Raw genomic sequence first — 15,874 nt, 5'->3', positions numbered from 1 at the left:
GCCTTGCTTGGATTTTAATAACAGATGTTAATGCATGTTTTAATAGTTTCTTTTAACCAAATGCCTTTTTCCTCCCTTAGTCTAGAAAGTTCAGAAAAATCTTGAATTTAAAGAAAATTCTACTTAAGATAACAAATGAGAAAATTTAGAAAACTTTGTCTCCTCTCTTCCTGTCAGGTTATCTGTATCTTGTCTAAAGTAAATTTTCTGATATATTTGTGTTATAAACCATATTAAATATTGTGTCTGAATTTGTTTCTAGCTGTTACGAAACCAGAGGTTTTCTGCTTCCTTTCATCATGCAGTTGAAACAGTTGTTAATATGCTAATGCCACACATCACTCAGAAGTACAGAGACAATCCCGAGGCTTCAAAAAATGCAAACCATAGCCTTGCTGCCTTTATAAAAGTAGGTGCACAAGAGACTTGGGCTCTGTGATTACTTTTTAAATAATACTGCTTCTTCATGGATTTTAAAGAATCTTAAAGCCAACTCATATAAAACTGAATATGCATAATGCTTTTAAAATATAATTATATGTCCAAGTTAAAATGCATTGAGATGTAATATGCATCTCCTGTAATCAAGATGTGTTCAAAGTTTTGCTTTTTTTTAAATTAATTTATATTTTATCCAAAATGTGTTTTGATTTGTCTTTTTTTTCTTTATAAATATAATCTGTTACCTTCTAATCTTACAAAAGCTTCATACATTGAGTAGTGTTTTATTTGTGTGCATTTTATGTAGACAGACTTTCAGTGTCTTTCTTTTTTCAGCCAGTAAGATCTAGTAGGGAATGAAATGGGTGGGACATAAAATAGTAGATAAAGTTGCTAGTGGCATGTCATTTTCATTTCTGTCAAGACAGAGTTCTCTTCAAACTGCTTTTTATTTGCTTACAATCTGCACTCTAAGGGAAAATTTGGTATTCATATATGTATACATATACTTGGTTTACTTGTTTTATTGGGTTTTATATTCAAACTGAAATATTAATAATGTGTTTGGGAAATAAACTTACTTAATACAGAAATATTACTGAGCAGTGAGACAATACTAAATCAATTCTTCCTTGTTTTTTTTTTTGTTTGTTTTCCCCAGAGGTGTTTTACTTTCATGGACAGAGGCTTTGTTTTCAAGCAGATCAATAACTACATCAGCTGCTTTGCCCCAGGAGATCCAAAGGTACTCAGTGTTTTTAAACTATTTTTAGGAGTTGCTTCTTCTTGATGCACATGGATAGAGTCCTGCAATTAAGTCTTCAGACATTACAAGTTGCTGGACTGTGCTTAGAGCACTTTTTTTTCCCATCAAAACACTTTTTCACCTTTTGATTCCAACCTTCAGGTGCAATTTTACCACACTAAAGTGTGTGTGTTGCAAAAGTTGGGGGGGGCTGGTGTGGGGACGAGTCTAAGCAGAATTTTTAAGTATGAATGTGAGAAAGGCAAAAGTTGGAAGGGCTAATATTTGGCAAGTTTGTGTTCATTTACTGTAGTGTTGAAAGCATGTACCAGATGTCCAAAGAATTTCTTCTGTGTTTCCAGACTCTTCTTGCATCAACACATAATATGCTTGTAAACTTAAATAATTTTGGACAGTGGGAACAGTAAATATATATGGTTGTCAAGTATGAATTATACAGGAATTATTTTATACTGATATATGGAACTTTGACAGGTCTATGTCCCTCATACTGCAAGACTGAGAGGAGTCACCCCTTTTGTGTTGGAAAGTTGGCTTTAATGTGTTACTCATGTCACTACATCAGTTGTTTAATTTGTACTTTAAATTTACTTTTGCAGACTCTTTTTGAATTCAAATTCGAATTTCTCCGTGTAGTCTGTAATCACGAGCACTACATACCTTTGAATCTACCAATGCCATTTGGAAAAGGCAGAGTTCAGAGATACCAAGGTAAATTCTTTCAAGGAAGTGAATGATGCATTTCTCTAATGTCACCTTTTTTATTATTAGGTGTGTAGACTGTGGCACTTCAGGTCTATGAGATCTTGGAAGTCTCAAAATTGTTAAATGGAACCCTAAAGTTGTACTCCATTTAAGCGTAAGGGAATAATTTAGGTCACAGAGTGTCCAGTCATTGAAAGACATGTTAAGCGACATCCTTGACTCTGCCTTCCTTTGCTGCTGTGATTATTAAGTTTGCTTTTTTAAAATGAGTTAGCGTTTAATTCACTAGCTGCGGAAGCCTGTGACACTCCTGTGGGTAGGTGTGCACTATGAGGCTTGGTCTGCTTTTAACTTTTTTTCAAACAGCATTTCAGGTTAAAAGGGATTCCAGTAGGTCTGTAGTCCAGTGTGCTTAGGTCACCTCAGGCCTTCCCTTCTCCAGATGAAAGGAGCTCAATTCCTTCAATTTCTCCTGATAGAGCATGTGCTCCAGCCTTCTAACTGCCCTTGGTGGTGCTTTGCTGAACTCACTCAAGATCCTTCTTGTACTAGAAGACCCAAATACTACACATGGTACTAGAGATATGTTTAACAAATGCCAACTAAAGATGAATAAACACATCCCTTGATATACTGGCTATGATCCTGTTGGTACAGCCCAGTATGCTGTTAGCCTTGTTGCCTGGATGCCATGCTAACTCCTGTGGAAGCTAATGTCCACCTGGTTTGTACTCTAGATGTTTTTCAACAGAGCTGCTCCCAAGGTAATCATTCTACAGCTGGTACTGTTCCAGGAAGTTCGTCCATCCCAGGTGCAGAATTTAATTGATACTTCTGTCGACCCATTCCTCTAGAATCTAGATTGTTCTGAGGTGCAGCCATGTCCTTGAGCATATGGACTGTACCTCATCCACAAAACTGATGAGAGTGCACTCCATCTCCTCTTTCAGGTCATTGATGAAGTAGTATTAAGGAGGATAGGCACAGGGGAAACTCTTCTTTTAGCTAGTCTCCATGTAGAGTACAATCCGTTAACCACCAGCCTTTGAGCCCAAGGATACACCTAGTTCTTTTGTACATTTAGGTGTCTATTCATCTAGAGTGTAACATCCCAGTTTGGATACAGTGGCCATGTGGACATCAGCTGTTCTCCCATTATCCACAGATCTACTTTGTTTGTTGTAGGAGACAGGTTAGGCAAGTATGGTTTACCCTGGGTAAATCTACCTGGCCATTTCCAGTCACACTCTTCTCCTTCACTTGCTGAACAACGGTTTCTAAGAGGACTTGCTCCATGGCTTTTCCAGGGACTAAAGTGAGGCCTCTAGTTCCCTGAATTATTTTTGCCCTTCTTCAAAGATGTGTGTAGTGCCTGCCTTCAGTCATCGGAAGGTCTGAGTTACAGGAGACCTCTGATCACCATAGCTTAACCAAAGGTGATAGTAAGTGGTCTTACAGTGATATCAGCTAATTCTCTCAGCATCTCATCTGGTGGTGTGGATTTGCCTGATTGGAGGTCTCTCGGGAGATCCCTGACCTGATCCTCATCCACTGTTGATAATTTTCTTTCTTGAAGCCAGTCTCTATACAAGATCTTAAGGACTAGGAACCATGGCAGTAAAGGATGGAATACAAAGGTATGGAGTACTTCAGCCTTGTCCAAGCCCGCTGTCTCTAAATGACAGCTCTCATTTATAGACTCATAGAATTGTTCTGGTTGGAAGAGACCTTCAAGATCATCAAGTCAAACTGTTGACCCAGTGCTGCCACATCACCACTAAACCATGTCCTTCAGCACCACGTCTAAACATCTTTTAAATAACTTCAGGGATGGTGGCTCCACCACTTGTCTGAGCAGCCTGTTCGAGTGCTCAACAAACCTTTCTGTGCAGAGGTTTTTCCCAATATTAAATTTCCCCTGGTGCAAACTGAGGCCATTTCCTCTTGTTCTATCGCTTGCTACATGTGAGAACAGACAGGCCTCCACCTGGCTACAGCCTCTTTTCAGGTATTTGTAGAGAGCAGTAAGGTTTCCCCTGAGCTTCCTTGTCTACAGGCTAAACAACCCCAGTTCCCTCAGCCACTCCTTTTAGGATTTGTACTCTAGACCCTTCACCAGCTTAGTTGCCTTTCTTTGGACATGCTCCAGCAGCTCAATGTCTTTATTTTATTGAGGAGCCCAGAAGTTAACCCAGTATTTGAAGTGTGGCCTCACCAGTGCCACAGGTATCCCATGTTTTCCTTATTCAGACTTCTAATGCTAATGTAGTGGTGGAAACTCTTCGTGTTGCCATTGATGTTCATTACCAGTTTCATCTGCAGCTGAGCTTTGGCTTTCTTGGCACTGACGCTGCATACTTGATCAGTGTTTGTATCTACTCATGGTCATTTGGTTTTTTGTTTTCACTGGATTTCAGTTATGAATGCCCTTTTTAGCCTAGCTGGGCTCCTGGCCCATCTAGCCTTGTGCCAAAATAAGAAGTATGTTAGCTACTGCATTTGTGGCTGTGGAGACTTTATTAATTTCTTCCAGGCATTGAACTATAGCAGACATCAGTAAGCAGAGCTGAGGAAGGTGTTTTTACAAGCAAAGTAAACCTGTCTAACATATATGTTTTTGTAGATTAGGGTATTTCTTTAACAGACTCTGCTGGTATGATGAAGTTGAGTATAACTAATTCATGCTTTCATCAATATGGTAGAACAAGATTTCAGACTAAGAGCTGGAAAGCTTATTTGTGTAAGTAGTTTTCTCAACCTTAGGGAATGTCTTGGAAAATAACATTGCATAAATATGTCCATAGAAAAGAGACTATGAGTTGTTACTTTAGGGATCCCAAGAAAAGAGCAAAACAAGAGAAAATAATGTTTTTGATTACACAATAAAGAACAGTGTAAAATGCTGCTTCCTGTTAAACTATAAGTTCAACCAAGAAAGAAGACCTTTATCAGAAGTGTTTCTGGTCTGTTTTGTCTTAAGCAGAAATGATCTCGAGTGATGTGGTTGACTCTCAAGTGAGTTAGAAGGCCTGTAGAATGTCTGTGCTGTCTTACCTATGTTTCTTTCTGACTTAATGGATTCCCTTACTGGGATAATTTTGAAAAATGAAAGTTCTTTGAGATAAGCATCTGTTTTTTGGTGACTGTCTTGAGCAATGGCAGTAAACATGAGAAACTCTTGAACACCTCCACTGAAATTTTAAGTGTATATACATTCTCATAAATAAGATCTTCAAGCTAGAGTTTCTCTTAATTTGTCACATTCAGTACATAAATGGACTGGATTATTTTATTATAGAAAAAATACTTCTAAAGGGGATCAATTTGACTTTGCTGTGCCAGGTGTACAGGGTTTTTGCATGTGTGTATGTGTTGGGAGTTGGACGAAATGACCTTTAAAGGTTCCTCCCAACTGAAAACATTCTATGATCCTATATAATATCTATCTATATTTGGCTTAGTACAGACTGATTGACAGTTACTTCTAGAAATACTTTATGAAATAAAACTGTGTTGCAGAGGTTTAATGACAAATGTTCAAATAAAAGTATTCTTTAATTCCATCTCTATTCCAGTTACCACTGAATGAATATTAATATATGTGAATCACAGAATGTTAGGGGTTGGAAGGGACCTCTGAAGGTCATTGAGTCCAATCCCCCTGCCAGAGCAGGACTATCTAGTCCAGGGCAGGTCACACAGGAACGCATCCAGACAGGTCTTAAAATTTTGTCTCCAAGGAAGGAGACTCCACAACCTCCCTGGGGAGCCTGTTCCAGTGCTCTGGAACCCTTACAGTAAAGTTCTTCCTCATGTTGAGGTGGAACTTCCTGTGCTCCATGTTGTATCCATTGGCCCCTCATCCTATCGCAGGGTAAAGTGAAAACAGGTTGCCCCTTTTGTCTTGACACCCAGCCCTTATGTATTTATACATGTTAATTAGATCACCCCTTAGTCTTCTTTTCTCCAGACTAAAAACCCCCAGGTCTCTCAGCCTCTCCTCATATGGCAGGGGTTCTAGTCCCCCCGTCATCCTCGTAGCCCTTCGCTGGACTCTTGAGTAGATCTCTGTCCCTCTTGAAATGGGGAGCCCAGAACTGGACACAATACTCCAGGTGAGGTCTCCCCAGGACAGAGTAGAGGGGGAGCAGGACCTCTCTTGTTCTGGACACACTTTTCTTAATGCACCCCAGGAGACTATTGGCCTTCACGGCCGCAAGGGCACACTGCTGTCCCATGAACAGCTTGTCCACCAGGACTCCGGGGTCTCTCTCCACAGGGCTGCTCTCCAGCAGATCTCCAAACGTGTTCTGGTGTATTTTATTACTCCTTCCTAGGGGCAGGTCTCTGCACTTATTCTTGTTGAACCTCATTATATATTCTAGGCCAAGAGGAATCTATTAATTTTTTTGAAAAATACAATATTGTTTAATGGTAGCAGAAGGCTTGCCTACTGTATTACAATGCAGGTCTAATTTAATTAATCTCGTTTAAAAATTGTGTCCTTTTGTGTTCTGATACATTGAGAAGAAATTGCTTAATGTAGGCACATGCTGCAGATGCAGTCTCTTCATTACGTTTTTACTACATACTGCAAGTTTTTGGGACCATTTTGTTAGACAATTTCAATTAACCAAGAACACAGGTGTTAGCAGGCCTTATGTCTTATATTCATAACAGATACATATGTAAGATAGTGAAGAAGTAGCTTAAAGCTGCACTACAGAAATCTGAACCTTCTAAATCCATGTTTTGCTTGGAGTCCTTCAGGTTTACTAACCTGGGACAGAGCCACAGTCTAAAAATGAAATTCTGCTTCTTCCACACAACTAAATTCCTGAAAGACAGAATGTGCACAGCCTGCGTGCTCTGTGTATTTATAGTGCCTGAATATGGATTTAAAATTTTAATTTGAAGCTATAAGATCCTGGTCCAGGTAAATTTCATAGAAACACTTTCAAATATTGGACAGTATTTAACTTTTTTTCCATAATGTATTTAGGTTTTTCCAGATTCTCTTGCTTAAGTGTGCATCATCATTGGCTGTTTAATAAATGCATCATTATGCAGTGGACGGGGCTAGGGATAGATGAATTACTATATTTTTAATATAGGAATATATATGAATTTGTCAATAATGTTGGAAGCATCTTCATTCAGCCTGAAGTTAATTGATAAATTGATTTTTAAATTACCATTGCTTACACAGAACTTGTACTTCACTTCCAGATCTTCACCTGGACTATTCTTTAACTGATGAGTTCTGTAAAAACCACTTCTTGGTGGGGCTGCTCCTGAGGGAGGTGGGCAGTGCTCTGCAGGAGCTCAGGGACGTGCGGCACATTGCGATTAGCGTGCTCAAGAATCTGATGATAAAGCATACACTTGATGATAGATATGCTTCCAGGGTAAGTGTATTGCTGTCTTAGTAGGACAAAGTAATAAAGATTAAGTGTGCACACATGCAGAAATTTTTTTTTCCTTTCATAAAAAAGCTTGTTAATTTACAGCAATGCTATTTCTGTTTAGACTGTGATGAAAATATGTATGAAAATGGTATAAAAATCTATCTGCAAATCTGGTATTTCTACCAAATGAAAGCACAAATCACCTTTTAACATAATCACATGTGTTGATTACGTTTTATCACAGTGTAATCTAGCTGCTGTTCTTAAAGTAATCAGATTTTTATGAACGTTTTTAAAGCTCTTATTTTCATTAAACATTAGCTCTTAGCATTTGGCAGCTGCCCTTCCATCTTCTGTTATTCATAAAACGAGTATAAGAAAGCTACAAGTCAGTCATGGTAGTAAATTTTGAGTGATTTTAAATTTTCTTAACTTTAACATCAATTCAGCTGTGGATAAGCCATAAAATTTTAATGGAAGATATAATTAATTTATCAAGCTAACATAATATTAATTTACTTGGTTAGTCTTAGCTATTATCACATTCATTTAGGGATTTTTCTGCATTATATCAAAAGAATAAATAAAATTTACTGGTCTTCTGTAAATTACAATGAAGTACAATTGTGATCACTGCTTTTGCAATTTGTGAATTTATCAGTGTGGGCTCTGGCTTAGCAAATATTTATTAAATGCTCTATTTTTTGTAATTCAGGAGTGAATAGCTTAAAAAAACTGATGATTAAAATTTAAGTCTGTAATTTTTTAATGAACTGTTAAACTATAGGTCCATCAAGCAAGAATAGCCACAATGTATTTGCCACTCTTTGGACTGCTCATAGAAAATGTTCAGCGAATCAATGTTAAAGATGTGTCTCCATTTCCTGTTAACCCTTCCAGCAATGTGAGTCATCATCTCTTTTTGGTATTTTGATTTCTTTTTATTGCAATTTGTTGGTAACCTGTATATGAAACACTGTGTACTTCTGGCAAAATTTCATAACCTTCAGAATTCTGTGAGTTTGTTCTTCTTGCTTCTTCTGAACTTAAAAGCTTAGTTAACATCTCATTCCATGCATTTAGGCATATTTAATTGAAATTAATTTTTAAGAAATTAATAAATATAACAAATACTGCACTAGAAGATAAAGGATGTCACATTCACCAAGGCCATAATGTTGTAAAACAGTAAGTACATTTGCTTCTCTTTTCCATGCAGAGTGCAAAGGATGATGCATTTCATCTGCCGACTGCAAGTCAGCTAGTAACACCACAAAAATCTGGAAACACGTTGGATAATAATCTGCCTAAAGATCTATTTGGTGTTATCTCTGGCATTGGTAAGCATTTAAAAAATGAAATATTTTTTAATGGAGCCATTTTCCTTTTTCATTTGTTTCCAGAAATAATTGGTCTGTGTCCAACTTAGGTTGCTTTCTGCATATATACTTGAATGTTCCTGCTACTTTCATTAGCAGAACCTGAATGCAATGTGCTGTATAGCGTGGGTCAGAATTCACAGTCTGTACATGAAATCTTTCTTTAGGGATTTTTTTTTTTTTTTGCTTTTCTGTTTGAAACTAAAGCTGGTTTCGATTTTGTACATGTTAGAGACCACCTCTATGTGGAGTCCTGCTTCTGCACACCTTAGGGCATCCTCCTGTTTGCCACCTTCATGTGTTTTTCTATTCATCGTTGTCTGCTGTAATTACTTGTGTCACTAGTCAACAAAAAAAGACATGAAAAGTGGGAAAGGGGAGGTTTTTTAATGTACATGTTTCTTTGTATAAGTACGTATGTATTGCTGGGTGTTTCTTATGCATGTAGTTGTACATAAGTCTGTGTGTGTATGTACATGCATACATGCTTTGAAACTGTAGAACACATTTGTCTTCATTAAAAGTACCTAAAAGGAATTAATGATTTGCCTTCTTAAAAAATATATACATATATGATGGTTTCAGAAGTCTGTCTAAACTCTGAAGTGACTTTTTTCAGTGTATGTATTGTTTGAGATTCTTATGTTGGTTTGGGTTTTTTTAGCTTCCCCGTACACCACTTCGACTCCCAACATTAACAGCGTGAGGAACGCTGACTCAAGAGGCTCTCTTATAAGTACAGACTCGGGAAACAGTCTCCCAGAAAGACACAGTGACAAGAGCAATTCTCTTGACAAGGTACAAACTAAAAAAAAAAAAAAAATTCAAAGTGTATTCCTAAAATTTAATCTTAAAACTCCTGGGAGTTAAGTTCTCCGTTCTCCTTTGGGAATAACTGTAGAGTGGTATTTTATGTAAGTTTTTCTGTTGTAAAATAATTATCACGTGATCTCTTTTTGCATTGTATTTATTAAGCGGTTTTGTAGAAAATACAAACAGATTTTCAATGTTGAAACGTAAGCAGTTATTGTTTTCCTTTGCTATGGAAAGGCACTAGATGAAGTGTATCGAATTTCATCTGAGAGAACTGAATTCTGGTTAGGACAGCTTCATTGATTCTGTGGAGACCTTCCTGTTCTAGACATAATATATGTAGCATTTTGAAAGCGTTATAAAACAGTTGCTGTGCTTTCTCTAGGTGAATTCTTTTATATTAGTTTGACTTTTCTGCATCGTTTCACCTTAAAGCTGTTACAGATTAGGAGCTCTGGCTGCAGTAGCTATGAATATTCAGTTATGTCTTCCTAGAGCTTGTGTTGATACTGATCACATTTAATTTTCTTAGATCTTGTTGTGCAAGTCACAACGTGTTAACTTTTTCCCCTTGACTCTGACATGCCTTCGTGTGGCAGAGAGAGAAGCTTCTCAGAAGGCACTCTGCTCATGCTATGCACCGTAATGGAGAAGAAGAAGAAAATTCTCACCCTGCAAAGAAAAACCGTGTTTCTATGGATTTTTCACTTCTGACAATTCCAGCTTTGCCAGAGAATATTTTGCATGCTGCTTTCTCTCTTCAGTTACAAGAAGTATTTGAGTTTTGTGCTTGGTCTAGTTAAGCTTCTGAGTGAAGTGTGTGACCAGTAGTTTTGCCACTTCTTTGCAACAGTTGACTCTCAAGCCCAGTATGTACAATATAACCATGTAAAATGCCTTTAAGTGCCAAACCTGGAATAGTTCATGTATGTGATTTAAGCATAAAAATCCGATCAGCTTAAGTATCAACAGAATTTGAGTCTTAGGGTCTTTAAGAACTAAAAAATTCTCTTTGACGTTGAACAAATAAATATCTTGTGCATACACTGTTGCTAAATGGCAATGCTGTCATCTATTACTTAGCTGTCATGTTGTTGAATATTAATGTGTAGTGATTTTACCAAGTAAAAGGGTTTTCAAAGGAATAAACATCCTTTGAAAATTCTGCTCTGGTCCACCAATCTAGGTAATACAGGATTTATGTTTTGCATGCTGTTAATATTTTCCTGGAATAATACTTAATCCTGGCTTCTTATTCGTTGCTTTCCAAACTTTCTTTCTAGCAGACCAGTTGTTCAGTGCATGTTATCTTCAAGTTCCTTGGTCATTGCTTGATATCATTACTGAAGAGCCATGGTTTTGTTCTAATTTTCTTTCAGAATAACCTGTAGAGCTACACTTGTGAAATCAGAATTGGCTGGAAGTATATCAGTTTCTATTTGAATATGTGCATACTTTATAGGTTATTGGCATGATTTTAAATTAAACTTGTGAGTGGCTGTAGTCCTAGTTTTATCCACGTACATGTTCTGCCACTTTAGAGGAAATATCTTGTGCTCTGGACAGTATCTGAAAGTTTAGGAAATTCAAATTCAGTTTGTCTTCTGCCATCTGTTAGTTGCCTGCTCTATTTGAGTAGCTATAAAGCTGCATAACAGCAAATCCTTGTTCACCAGAGGTATTTCAAAGAATAAACAGTTGGTGAAGTCATTAAAATCTGCAATAATCAGGCTTCTACAGGTATCCATTTTCTCCTAAACTACAATAACTTCTGGCTAGTATTACCTGCAGTTTCACATCCAGTTTCACTGCACATCCCTTCAATGGCTAGTATCTGACACATTTACACAGATGGTTTTAGGACAGCAATTCTAGGACTGCAATGGCAGTTTAGGACAGGAGTGTGTTAAAGAACTCATCTCTCAATTGATAGGTATGCTGTGACATGTTCCCTCATGGATTAGTACATCTCCTGCTTGCAGTGAGGAGTGTTCCTGCAAGGGTTGCCCCACCCTTGAGATACTGGCGCACTTGTTGCTTTGTTTGTGAAACCAAGTGCTTTTGTTACTTGAGTCTGTTTTTCTTCTAATTTTCTTCCAATTTTGATATGAAGGATTTCTTCCAGCGCTGGTCTCTGTCCTTAGAAGAAGGTCATAGAGACAAGATGATCTGACTTTCTTGTAGAAATCAGACTTGCACAGTTGAATTTTACCAGACTGTTGACCTAACAGAAAACTTACTAAATGCCTGCTTTGTTTTCCATTTGTATAAGTGGCCTCATATTGGAAGTGATAATTAGGCAGTAAACAAGACATAATTTATCCTTTAAACAAACATTTATAAGCTATTTCTGTAAAAGCCTCACACTAAGGGTTCTGTAACAGTTGGTTGTGTGGAAATAATTCTTTTACAGATAAGTTTTTGCCTAAAGTTCAGTTTATTTATTCTTAATATTTTATTTTTTCCTTTTTTTTGGTAGTACGCACTTTGAAAGATCAGTTATAGGTTTATAAGCTTTGAAAGATTAGTTATAGGTTTATAATCTTCCAAAATGCATATTATTGCCATTCATGTATGTTATCCTTGAGGTTCTTACATCTTTAGATGGAAAGAATTTTGTAGAGGCAAGCCTGCCTACAGTTCAGCATAAAGTCCCTTCAAAAGCAAAGGAGCATAAATGTATTGCCTTACAGTAGCAATTCTTTTTAAAGTATTTCAGAGTCATGCCTGATTTTTACAACCTAGTTATCTATGTATAATTAACAATTAATAATCACTGTTAGGTAATTTTTCCTTATTTCTCCCTCTGGGGAGGAAAAAAAAAATCGTACAAAGAAGGAAGTAAAAATAACCAAAGGTAAAGAGGCTTAATTTGGTGTACTTTGTGTGTGTAGTGTGTGTTTTAGCAATCAGTCTCTAAGCATTTGTCTCTGTTCTGAGATCCTTCTTCTGTTGCAGGATTTAATAAGGAATTTAAAACTTCTCAGTTTAAGAAATCTTCAGCCAAAATATACCTCTTTTCTTGCAGAACCAACAGGGCAGCACTTCAGGAAGTTCTGTGGTTCGATATGACAAACTTGACCAAGCAGAGATCAAAAGTCTGCTCATGTGTTTCCTTCATATTTTAAGAAGTATGTCAGAAGGTAGGTAATTCCACCTATTTTTCATCTATCATGTTGTGCTGCAGTTAACAGATGTGTGATAGATGAAATTGAACTCTGACTGAAACCTTGTAAGCATTAAATATTCATTATTCCTTCAAAGTGTGAGGCTAACTAAAGGGCTTAGTAAGAAAGTGAGTATTTGTGTGTGGTTGCACAGTCCAATTTAGAGAAAAGAACTGGGGAGTAGTTCCTTGTTCAGCAGAAGAGTCCCTGAAGGGAACAGTTTCTCAGGTGCTTCCTGTGTGACAGGGAAACAAATGGTTTGGTCACTGTGTATGTTTCCATTTCTGAAATGGGGATATTGGTTCTTCTTCATTCTCCTGGGGCGTTTGTGAGGTGATCCACTGAATTTTTGAAAGAGTCATGTTATCCTGGAGAAGGTTGTGGAGGTACAGAAATACTGCATGAATGGCAAATCTTATTTTTTAACTATCCTACAACTCAGAAACATCCCTATCTTTGATCAATATTTTAAAAAGAGGGCCTTTTGGTAAAAATGCTGAATTTTTCAGTTTCTGCTAAACATATCAAAAAGAGTTGATTTATTTTCTGTGCATCTTTCAATGCTAATCAAAGTTTAAAATCAAGTTTATCTAGTATTTTAACTCTAATTTATTACACCACTTATTCAAGAATGAGAATTGAAAGGTTAATAAGTATTCATTACCCAATCACACCATTCAAATTTCATGTAATTGCATTGATATTATTTTATGTAACTTAATTACAAAGAATAATAAAATTCAAAAATATCTTTTCCACTATTTTACACTTTGAAATTTGTAAAAATTAGTCAGAATTTCTAGGAAATTCGAGTTAAAATTTATGTAAGCACAGTGTGGATATTTGGTCTCAATTCTCCTGGAAAAGAACAAGTATAAAATAAACTTTGCAACAAATCTCTGTAATAATTCTGATTTTGTTAGTTAATTTTGAACATGTTTGGTAAAAGAGACCAGGTCTTGGCTGTGTAACTACAAGCTTTATAAAAAATATACAGCCATTTTTGAAGTCTGTGCAAATAAAGAAAATCTGATACCTGTACTGAAAAACGATCCATAATAAAGCATTGTAAATTAAAAAGAAGTCATAAATTTTGATTAAAAAATATTGAGACCAATCTATAATGAAGCAGATTATAGAATAAAGCCCAAAGTTTTTCTGAAGTCTCATATTTTTAGAACACTACTGACTGAATTTTTATTACTTAAAATATGAGATTGTTTGGGAATATTATGGAATAATTAACAGCATATTGTAGAAATTAATTGAGGGAATTGATATGTGCCTTTGTATAACCAGCTTCAAGGAAAGTAATAGTTATCTGTACCCTCCAAGTCATTCTCTGAATCATCATTATCTGAAAACTAAGAACTAAGGTTAACTTGTCTCCTTAAAATTTGTGTGTTTGCTGCCTCTGTCTTGTTTTTAATATTTTTCTTTTTTCTAGATGCATTGTTTACATATTGGAACAAGGCTACAAAATCTGAACTCATGGACTTTTTCACAATTACAGAGTAAGATTTTTGTTGAGCTTGTCATAAAATCGTATATTTTGCTATGCTGCTAGAAACATGGATGTGAATGTAAGTGTCTGTATGCATTTTTAATTGTTTGGTTGAAAAAGGAATGCCATTTTGGTCTGTTTAGAACTCCTTAACTTAATGTGTGCAACTGCATGTCTACTCAATTCCATGACAGTTTCTGGAATTAGGCTACACAGAAGTGATCTCAGGAGGTTCTTAAAGAGCAAACATTTCTCAGAATCTTGCTATGCTCATGGAAAAGAAACCAACTGTGTTGTTACCTGCCTGCATTAAAATGCATCTAGTAGTGTGAACTGCTGAAGTTATATGGTTGCATATCAAAATTTATTAAATTGCATCACTTCAGAAACAAAAGGATATGAACCATCTTCCTAGTTTTTCCCTTTCATAAGGGAAAAGATCTAGGATAAATCCAGTATTTGTTACTGATGGCTACTCTCCATCCCTACTTGTGCTTGGTGTGTGTTTTCATGAGAACTGGCTGATAGATTAATACAAAGTGAAGGAGGTGCTGTTTGCTTGAAGTGGTGCACCATGGAAGCCCTTCTGCTCACTTTGCTTGTTTCACTGGCCTGCTTACCTTTGTCTCTGTAAGTAGAGGCTCAATCGATGTAATACCAGTCATTAACTGTTTTATGGAATGTGCCACTCAAGGTCTGCTGTAGGAATATATTGTATATAGTGCTTTGATAGATCATTTGAGTACATCTGGCATAGCATTTGTTGTACCAGAGACAAAACTGAACAAGTAAATGAGCCTACTCAGCAGGCTTTCTGAAGCCTGAGTTGAAAACTGTACAGAATCCGTGGTGAACAGTATTTGGTGTTTTGTACTTCTTATTTGAGGACTGGGTGGGGTTGGTTTGTGATCAAATCCGTAATCCCAAATTGCTAAGGACTGATTATCAAAGAGGATTTCCATCACAGTAGCCAAATGAAATTTCCATCTTCTTAGGGCAGTAGATGATATCACAGCTCCTTAAACTAGAGGAGCAACAAGGGTCATAAAAGTACACCACCTCTAATTCTAGGAGTATTTTGCCAATACAAACAACACTTGTTTTGATGATGATTTTTGTTAATACAGGTCATTACAGTCATTTCTCATTACCTCAGTAAGACAGTGGGTTTGGTAGGTAGGTAGTCACTATGCAGAGAACTTTTTTGTGAAAAACACAATCTAAGACAGACAAGAAGGTGTCAGGAAGGAGAGTTAGTTTGAAAATGGAGTGACAAGTTTTGGGGAAGCAAACACCATTCTGACTGCAGTCTGGAGACAGCTAACCTGCTTAGGGTCTGAGTACAAAATGGAGCTGAGCTGCAGAAACTATTTGCCAGTCTCCTTCCTTATTCACAGCTGGCACATGGAAGAGAGAGCCAAGAGAGTTTAGGCCAAGGGGGGGAGAAAGTAAAATTTATTTGACTTATTTTGAACCCTTACACACATTTTGTAAAATATGTGTAAATATGTAATGTCCGCTGCTTTGCTTCTGCCCTTCACGTTACTTGTCCTGTTCATTTGTAAATAACTGTAACTGTGGGCCTTTTTCACATAATGAAATTTGGGCTGAGATAGTTGAGGCTAAGCACTTCTTGTCTATAAATGTTAAAAATCTATACAAGATAAAGCACTTGAACTCACTGTTTACAG

General features: G+C 36.8%; 1 protein-coding gene across 1 annotated transcript in view; it reads left to right on the top strand.

Annotated features, from left to right (window-relative positions):
* Positions 1-262: 262 nt before the first annotated feature.
* LOC103770851 (dedicator of cytokinesis protein 9-like) overlaps positions 263-15,874 on the top strand; it is a gene marked incomplete at both ends in the record, with an annotated part of 40,304 nt that continues 24,692 nt past the window's right edge. Inside the window, 9 exons of the mRNA XM_008938132.1 lie at positions 263-409; positions 1,103-1,186; positions 1,807-1,918; positions 7,142-7,320; positions 8,108-8,224; positions 8,540-8,660; positions 9,364-9,497; positions 12,541-12,655; positions 14,127-14,193. Coding sequence (XP_008936380.1) covers positions 263-409; positions 1,103-1,186; positions 1,807-1,918; positions 7,142-7,320; positions 8,108-8,224; positions 8,540-8,660; positions 9,364-9,497; positions 12,541-12,655; positions 14,127-14,193 — 1,076 coding nt within the window. The remainder of the gene's footprint in view (positions 410-1,102; positions 1,187-1,806; positions 1,919-7,141; positions 7,321-8,107; positions 8,225-8,539; positions 8,661-9,363; positions 9,498-12,540; positions 12,656-14,126; positions 14,194-15,874) is intronic.

Source organism: Merops nubicus, unplaced genomic scaffold, assembly GCF_000691845.1.
Source record: "Merops nubicus isolate BGI_N331 unplaced genomic scaffold, ASM69184v1 scaffold26010, whole genome shotgun sequence".
Lineage (NCBI taxonomy): Eukaryota > Metazoa > Chordata > Aves > Coraciiformes > Meropidae > Merops > Merops nubicus.
This window is presented reverse-complemented; position numbering and strand designations above follow the sequence as displayed.